Genomic DNA, 10,000 nt, shown 5'->3' on the forward strand with positions numbered 1-10,000 from the left:
TTTGCAGTTCCCCCTAGTCAGCTTCCTCTACTGCCAGAGTATGCACCTCCCAAACCTTTGCATCCAACTTGGGGACTATCAGCTGTGATTCACGCCTTTGTTTCTTTACGTGGATCACAATTAAATGTATAGTGCTGATGCTGCTTGTCTGAATGAGTGCTATCATTCTCTAACCATTGAACCCTTCTGCATCCCCCCCTCCCCTGTGGATCTTGTGTGTCCCGTCCAGGTCGATGAACTCCTACTTGATTGTCTATCTGTGCATCCTGATCAGCAAAGCCCTCATCAACACCGTCCTCAAGTACGCCTGGCAGGCGGACCCCGACAGAGACGAGCCCTGGTACAACCAGAAGACCGAGACGGAGAGGCAGCGGCACATCGTGAGTCTTCATCTCCACTCCTATCTTCCTCATCCTCTATCTCCAACACGGGGGACACAGGGACGTCTTCCTCTTGATCAAGGCTTATGGTCTCGATTAGAATAGCTAATTTCTGATTGGTTAGACAGCAAAGGCCCATTCTCTCTGATTGGTTAGGCAGTGCATGATGTCACCTTTTTACACGCTTTTTTTACTTGATTAAGGTCCGTTAGTTCCGATCATTGGTCCTCAAAACATCTGCAATACAAAGCCAAATATTTAGACCAAAACATTTCAGAACCTGACCTAATTGGCTCTTGTCAATTGGACTGCACTCTAACACTTGATGCACCTTAATATGGAGATATATTGCTTTTTTTAAATTATTATTTTATCTATGATATTTATGAATCTATTTATTAATTGTTATTTATTATTATTTAGCTGTGTAAGAAGTCTGTTGCTGCCTCTACTGTCTTGTTGTCTTTGTGGCAATGACAAATAAAGTACTTTGAACTTTGAACTTTGAACTTGAACTTTGTCCGTGTTGTTGTTCCTCCCGCAGCTTATCAGAGCCTTCACCGACTTCCTGGCCTTCATGGTTCTGTTCAACTACATCATCCCCGTCTCCATGTACGTTACCGTGGAGATGCAGAAGTTCCTGGGCTCCTACTTCATCACCTGGGACGACGACATGTTCGACGAAGAGTTGGGCACCGGGGCGCTCGTCAACACCTCCGACCTCAACGAGGAGCTGGGACAGGTACGGAGGTCACACACCGAGGAACACGGGAATGTTTTAAGACCCACACACTAGATGTGTAGTGGTGTCCTCCCCTCAGGCTTTTATTGATCAGCGTGCTATAAATAAAAACAGGATAGATCACACATGCCTCGCTGCATAGAATCAGTCAATCAGCTAATCATTCAGACCACTGGAAATCAGTCAGTATTCCAATTAGTGTCCAAGACAAGCACTTATGGCTGTTTACTGAATGCCTGTGTGCTCAGCCAAGAGGAATCAGTGGGGCGTTTGGCCTTTCAGCTAATGCCCCCCCCCCCCCCCTGCGTTGCGTTGCAGGTTGAATATGTGTTCACGGACAAAACGGGAACCCTGACGGAAAACAACATGGAGTTCATCGAGTGCTGTGTGGACGGACACGTGTACGTGCCTCATGCCATCTGCAACGGGCAGATCATGACCGGAGCCACGGGCATGGACATGATCGACTCGTCACCTGACGCAGACGTGAAGGTAGGTGTACTTGTGTACCACAATGAGAGGAGGACTTAAAACATCAATCCTGGAGATGACATGACACGATAGACTTTCAGTCAAACAACACAGCTCACTGTAAAACAGTGTAGGCATGCAGACAGAAGTTAACATCAGTGTCATCAATCAGGAAAAGTTTACAAAGAGAAAGAGAGCTGGATGTGCACTCCGTATAAAAGGTGCGTTTCCACCGGCGGTAGGGGGAGGATGGTTTCTACTGGGAGTCTGTGTTGGAGATGGAGTCCAGTGAGCAGCACGCTGCTCTGAGCTGAAACGAATGCTATCTCAGATAAGGGATGCAGACTGGCAGATGACAAAATGAATATGGGCCATGAAAAACTACTTCTGAATAGGCCCTGCAAATTGGAGTCCAATCGAAACCTTCTCGATTAGACTTAGGGAAAAGCTCTGTGTGTGTGTGTGTGTGTGTGTGTCTGTGTGTGTGTGTGTGTGTGTGTGAGTCAGAGAGAAAAACAAGCTCTTGTACTCTTTCTGCATGTGTGTGTTTTTCGACCCCCAACGTGCTGCTCCTGTTGGTTGTTGTTAGATGTTAGCAGGTCAGCCGTACTGAGTGTTGGCTTTGGCTGAGCTTCAGACTCGGAGTCTCAGCTGTGCTCTGTGGCTCTGGCTCCAGTCAGTGATACCCCTTTGAGACGGACGCTTTCAAACGACACCTGGAGATAGAGTGTCACCGCGGCCTGTGTGTGTGTGCGGCGGCCGGGGTGTGACGCTGCTGTCGTCACATGCACCAGGCAGACGGCAGGGCTGTGTCATCTTACGCTCCAGGAATTCATTAAGTGTGTGTGAGAGGAGCTGTGCTCCCTGCTAAGATAGTGTGTGTTTGTGTGTGTGTGTGTGTGTATGTTTGTGTGTGTCATTGACTGGCTATTTATACATGTATATGTATATATTTCACTATGGGTATGTGTGTGTGTGCGCGTGTTGCTATTTAACTCCACCTTGTTGCTTTCGAACTCCCTGTGTGTGTGTGTGTGTTGCTATTTAACTCCCTCTGTGTGTGTGTGTGTGTGTGTGTGTGTGTGTGTGTGTGTGTGTGTGTGTGTGTGTGTGTGTGTGTGTGTGTGTGTGTTGCTATTTAACTCCATCTGTGTGTGTGTGTGTGTGTGTGTGTGTGTGTGTGTGTGTGTGTGTGTGTGTGTGTGTGTGTGTGTGTGTGTGTGTGTGTGTGTGTGTGTGTGTGTGTGTGTCCACAGGAGCATGAGGAACTGTTTTTCCGTGCCCTGTGCCTGTGCCACACGGTGCAGGTGAAGGAGGAGGAGACCGTGGATGGCATCAAACGGGGCATCCACCAGGGCAAAGCCACCTCCTTCTACATATCCTCCTCCCCTGACGAGGTGGCGCTGGTGGAGGGCATGAAGAGGTGCTGCCTCCCCCCCACACCACACAAACACTCACACACTCACACACACACACACAGACACACACACACACACACACACACTCTCACACTCTCACACACACACTAGGGATGCACTATATTGAATTTTAGCCGATATCCGATATGCCGATATTTACAAGCTCATTTTGGCCGATTGCCGATGCCGATACCGATATATACACCTCAGCTTTTTAATTATTGAAAAGTCTCTCCTGTACTAGAATTAATCTGCTATTATGATAGGGTATTGCTGTAAATACAGGACATTACAGACTTGATTTGTATCAATTTAGAAATAGACATTCACTCATGAAACTGAAATGGTTTTAAATATGGCAGATTTATTTATATTTTCACGTCACAATTTTCATACTTGAACAGAACCTCCTTGAACTTGAACAACTACACTCTGGAAATGCAGCTTGGCTTACTTGGCAAGCTAACGTTGGTTAACTTACTTACAGTTTAATAACGTCCCTTCTAGGATTTCTAGACTAATCTATGTAACGTTATTGCCAAGTTAGCTGTATAAATTCCATATATGGAAAAGTAAGCCATGTACAGATAGCGTGGGCTCGTGACATAACGTTTTACATTGCGTCAAATGAGGCATCATCAACTTCTCTGGTGTCACATAGCATGCTTGGCTAACTTTGCAAGCTAACCTTGGTTAACTGACTTACAGTTTAATAACGTCCCTTCTAGGATTTCTAGACTAATCTATGTAACGTTATTGCCAAGTTAGCTGTCTAAATTCCATAAATGCAAAAGTGAGCCATGCACAGATAGTGTGGGCTTGTGGCATAACGTTTAACATCCCGTGAAATGAGGTATCATCAACTTCTCTGGTGTCACGTAGCATGCAAGCTAACAAGCTAGTGTTGTCTAGCTAACTCCGTAACTTATTAACGTCTATTAGCGCGACAGGTAATGTTGTAAAGCGTTGCATCTGCATCTATGCATGCAACCTACGTTATGGCCAAGCTGAATCTCCTCCTCCTTCTCCTGAAAAGTTTTCTGACAAATAGGCATTTTGTCATCATCCTCTGATACTGTGAAGTAGGCTACTGCCACACAGCCGACGCTCATAAACATTTGCTTTGCGTGTGCATAATTTACACGTCACCTTATCGGCCAGGTATATCGGCAGAAATTTTTCATATCTGCAGATACCGATAATTCAGTTTTGAAGCCGATATCTGCCAATACCGATGTCTTGCCGATATTATCGTGCATCCCTAACACACACACACACTCGCACTCACACTCACACTCACACACACTCACTCTCACACTCACACTAACACTCACACACACACACACACACTCTCACACTCTCACACACACACACACACACTCACACTCACAAACACCCACACTCACACTCTCACACACACTCACAGACACACACTCACACTCACAGACACACTCACACTCACACTCACACTCACACTCACGCACACTCACACTCACACTCACACACACTCACAGATCACAGACACTCTCACACTCACACTCACAGACACACACATTAACACGCTCACAGCGTTATTACTTACTCACACATACAGTATACTATCTCAGGTGCTCAGTTACACAGACACTCACAGTCACGATCTCACACACACACACACACACACACAAACACACAATCACACACTCACAGACACCCACACTCACATACACACTCACACTCACACACACACACACACACACACACACAAACACACACACACACACTCACCCAGAAAAACCCACATTAGGCATAGCAAACACTCAGCAGTAGATTTGTTGTTCACAAAGACTTCTTTGCTTAGACTTTAGTATGCCTTTCCATTCCAAGCCCTAAGAAGCAGAGCCTCCTCATGTGACTCGTCCAGTGGTGTGACGGCCCTGTGTTCTGTTCTCTGCAGGCTGGGCTTCACCTACCTGCGGCTGAAGGACAATCACATGGAGATCCTCAACAGGGAGGACGAGATCGAGAGGTGAGTGAGGCCTCAGCGCTGGGGTCATATCACACACACACACACACACACACACACACACACACACACCTTACACACACACACACACACACACAGACACGCAGACACACACACACACACACACACAGACACACACACACACACACACACACACACACACCTTACACACACACAGACAGACACACACACACACACAGACACAGACACACAGACACACACACACACAGACACACAGACACACAGACACACAGACACACAGACACACAGACACACAGACACACAGACACACACACACACACACACACACACACACACACACACACACACACACACACAGCCGTCTGCTGTGTGACCAGTGGCCAGCCCTCATCACACCGGCAGCTGCAAGCCTATTCAGAGTTAGATCATTCTGTGATAAACCTGTCTGGACACCCTCATCTCACACACCACAGCAGCCAGGCAGGGGTGTGTGTGTGTGTGGGGCGGGAGGGTCACGGGGGTATTTGAAGGGCTGAGGAGGGAACGCCTCTCTCATTCCCTCCTCAAGAGTTGCAATGAAGGGAGGGTGAGATGTGATCATATGGAGGGCATACTGCTCTGACCCCTCCCATAAGCATCGCACACACACACACACACACACACACACACACACACACACACACACACACACACACACACACACACATACACGTGATCATATGGAGGGCATACTGTTCTGACCCCTCCCATAAGCATCGCACACACACACACACACACACACACACACACACACACACACACACACACGTGATCATATGGAGGGCATACTGTTCTGACCCCTCCCATAAGCATCGCCCATTCTCACATCTGACTGACAGACTGACCTTTACGTTGCTGGATGTATTTATTATTTATTTACCCCGGCTGCTAGTCTGGGAATCTGCTGTGTGTGTGTGTGTGTGTGTGTGTGTGTGTTTGTTTGTGAAGATGTTCGCCTTTTGCCAAATCAAAGAAAAGTGTTGAGATATGCCTGACTGCCTTATTTCCACTGCCTTTCATCTGCTGTGTGGATCTGGATCTTTGTAGATCAGACGTCAACATTTGGCAGGGCCCAGGCCTTGGAGGTGCATAAGAATCTCAAAGTGTGTGTTTGAGGTGCATAAGGAACTCATGGTGTGTTTTAGGTGCATAAGGAACTCAAAGTGTGTGTTTTAGGTGCATAATGGACTCATGGTGTGTGTTTGGAGGTGCATAAGGATCTCATGGTGTGTGTTTGGAGGTGCATAAGGATCTCATGGTGTGTGTTTGGAGGTGCATAAGGATCTCATGGTGTGTGTTTGAGGTGCATAAGGATCTCATGGTGTGTGTTTGTCCGTCTGCCTCCAGGTTTGAGCTGCTGGAGGTGCTGACCTTCGACTCTGTGAGAAGAAGGATGAGTGTTATTGTGAGATCCAGTGCAGGTATGCAACACACGCACACACAGCGTATGTATTGAACAGCACCACAACTAGAATGTATAGTCCATGTATTCATCGTTATTTTAAATTACCTACGTGTTTCACTTATTGTTCTAAAATCACTTTATTCATCATTTAGAGTAGCTATGTCAGTTATCGGACAGTGTAAAACATTGGCCATTCTGTTAAACAATCAAAATGTTAAGTTTAATAATGGATCAACAATCGATATGCTCAGTTTAATATTGGACTAACATGACAACGCTAACGTTTGCCGATAACACACGCTGTCCGATAATTGACACCGTTTCGATAGCTGCCTTGTCCATAAAGAGATGTCCATACGCTAACCAAGAGCAGCATTCCTGAACAAGAACAACACCACAACACATATATTAGTTACACAGTAAATCATTAGATTATTGGTCCTGATCACTGCTCTATAAAGTCCATTATTGGTTCTGATCAGTGATCACTGCTCTATATAATCCATTATTGGTTCTGATCACTATTCTATATAATCCATTATTGGTTCTGATCACTGCTCTAAGTAATCCATTATTGGTTCTGATCACTATTCTATATAGTCCATTATTGGTTCTGATCACTATTCTATATAATCCATTATTGGTTCTGATCACTGCTCTAAGTAATCCATTATTGGTTCTGATCACTATTCTATATAGTCCATTATTGGTTCTGATCACTATTCTATATAGTCCATTATTGGTTCTGATCACTATTCTATATAGTCCATTATTGGTTCTGATCACTATTCTATATAGTCCATTATTGGTTCTGATCACTATTCTATATAGTCCATTATTGGCTCTAATCTTTGCTTTATATAGTCCATGCTCAGTGATTGTCCTCTCGGTGCATATGGGGACATATGTCTCTTTAATGCAGACCCACGTGTCCCATCAGGGCAGATAGAGACAGTGGAGACAGCTATCCTCTCATCTCACTTAGGCTTCAGCAGATTCTTTCCCTAGCGCAGGTATGAGCAGCTGGGGAATGATTCAATCAGCAACCTGCAAAGGCTTTTAGGCCTGCCTGTGTGTGTGTGTGTGTGTGTGTGTGTGTGTGTGTGTGCGTGCGTGTGTGTGTGTGTGTGTGTGTGTGTGTGTGTTTGTACTCGCGTGTGTGTCTGTGTGTGTTTGTACTCACGTGTGTGTCTGTGTGTGTTTGTACTCGCGTGTGTGTCTGTGTGTGTTTGTACTCGCGTGTGTGTCTGTGTGTGTTTGTACTCCGTGTGTCTGTGTGTGTTTGTACTCGCGTGTGTGTCTGTGTGTGTTTGTACTCGCGTGTGTGTCTGTGTGTGTTTGTACTCGCGTGTGTGTCTGTGTGTGTTTGTACTCGCGTGTGTGTCTGTGTGTGTTTGTACTCGCGTGTGGGTATGTGTGCGCGCCTGAGAAGGCAATGTTTGTGCAAGTGGGTCAGCAGGCAGATGGCATACTAATAGTCAAGCACTGATGAAGACCTTCAACGCGCTCGCCGCACGGCTAATGCTAATGAGGCGCTAATGACTAGCGCTCGCCGCACGGCTAATGCTAATGAGGCGCTAATGACTAGCGACTCCCTCGTGACATTTGTGTTCTGTTTGCTTCCCCCCCCCCACCCCCCCACCCCCACCCCCTCAGGAGAGTACTACCTGTTCTGCAAAGGAGCCGACTCCTCCATCTTCCCCCGAGTCGTCTCTGGCAAGGTGGAACAAGTGCGAGCACGAGTGGAGCACAACGCAGTGGTGAGCGCAGCACCCATGACCCAGTACACACTACCTTACATGTACTGCACAAACAGAACACACTACCGTACATGTACTACACAAACAGTTCACACTACCATACATGTACTGCACAATCAGAACACACTACCTTACATGTACTGCACAAACAGTTCACACTACCTTACATGTACTGCACAAACAGAACACACTACCTTACATGTACTGCACAAACAGTTCACACTACCTTACATGTACTGCACAATCAGAACACACTACCTTACATGTACTGCACAAACAGTTCACACTACCTTACATGTACTACACAAACACGTATAATGACCCAGTTCACACTACCTTACATGTACTGCACAAACAGTTCACACTACCTTACATGTACTGCACAAACACGTATAATGACCCAGTACAGCCTACCGTACATGTGCTGCACAAACAGTAAACACTATCGTGTATGTGATTCACAAACAGAACACACTACCATACATGTACTGCACAAATAGTTCACACTACCTTACATGTACTGCACAATCAGAACACACTACCTTACATGTACTGCACAAACACGTATAATGACCCAGTACAGCCTACCGTACATGTGCTGCACAAACAGTAAACACTATCGTGTATGTGATTCACAAACAGAACACACTACCATACATGTACTGCACAAATAGTTCACACTACCTTACATGTACTGCACAATCAGAACACACTACCTTACATGTACTGCACAAACACGTATAATGACCCAGTACAGCCTACCGTACATGTGCTGCACAAACAGTAAACACTATCGTGTATGTGATTCACAAACAGAACACACTACCATACATGTACTGCACAAACAGTTCACACTACCTTACATGTACTGCACAATCAGTACACACTACCGTACAGAGAGCAAAATGAAATGTATTGCACAAACATGTCTAATGACCTATGAGGCACCTGACTATGTGTTTCATGTGCCACTGTGCTTCTTTACCTGTGCTATATTTGATATGTGTCTCTAAATGGCTATGATTGGAAGTCTTACAGACTCTTCGCTTTGACGAGACAAGTCTTGGAATTAAATTGATGTCTCTTCAGGCTGAATATACAGCTGATACCCATTAATGCTAACTGGAAGCAGTGTAACCATGCTTGGGTCTGTCCCATGTGTTGCCTGCCTCAGCTCTCAGCTCTCACCCCAGCGCAGGAGGCCTCTCTCTGGGCTCACGGCCTGGGCTGGTCCCCCAATGCAATCCAGAGTTAAGTCAAGTCAGCCTGCCCCAGTCTCCCTGGCAAAACACTGACAGATTTGGGGCAGGCTGGTCGCCAGACGTGACATAATTTTGGATCCTCCACAGTTGCCGTTGGCAGTGGGGCTGACCCATGTCTGTTGTTGCTATGGGGAGGGGTGACATTACTACAGAAATGGAGCGTTTGGGACGTGCCAGACAGGATGAAATAATCTCACACCCTCCCCCTAATGAATTCTGCTGACATACAGTACAGGAGAGATAGTCCAAACTACCACCCGGTTCCAAATGGCAGGATTTATTACGGTGTCCCACATTACACTAGAGCTCAATTAATCTGGCTAATTATTTAGCCAGACAAACTCATGCTGACACAGACATGCCACTATCCGTTTTACACGCCCTAGGGGCCTGCCTGTCCCTCCCATGCAACGGATGGCTATGATCCAGATGTACACCCATGGCATAATAGAATTAGCCTGCGGGTGGTTGAACCAGCCAGAGCCCTGTATCTCATTGTCATATTTAGTTCACTGAGGAACAAGTGTGAAGTCCCA

The 10,000-nt window shown here is 46.1% G+C and overlaps 1 protein-coding gene across 1 annotated transcript in view; it reads left to right on the forward strand.

Annotated features, from left to right (window-relative positions):
* Positions 1–10,000, forward strand: part of atp11a (ATPase phospholipid transporting 11A) — a 96,640-nt gene that overhangs the window by 55,917 nt on the left and 30,723 nt on the right. The window contains 7 exon segments of the mRNA XM_080833966.1: positions 230–380; positions 925–1,122; positions 1,441–1,614; positions 2,850–3,016; positions 4,948–5,019; positions 6,385–6,458; positions 8,099–8,202. Of these exon segments, the coding sequence (XP_080690092.1) occupies positions 230–380; positions 925–1,122; positions 1,441–1,614; positions 2,850–3,016; positions 4,948–5,019; positions 6,385–6,458; positions 8,099–8,202 (940 nt within the window).

This window comes from Sprattus sprattus (genome assembly GCF_963457725.1).
Source record: "Sprattus sprattus genome assembly, chromosome: 3".
Taxonomy (NCBI): Eukaryota; Metazoa; Chordata; class Actinopteri; order Clupeiformes; family Clupeidae; genus Sprattus; species Sprattus sprattus.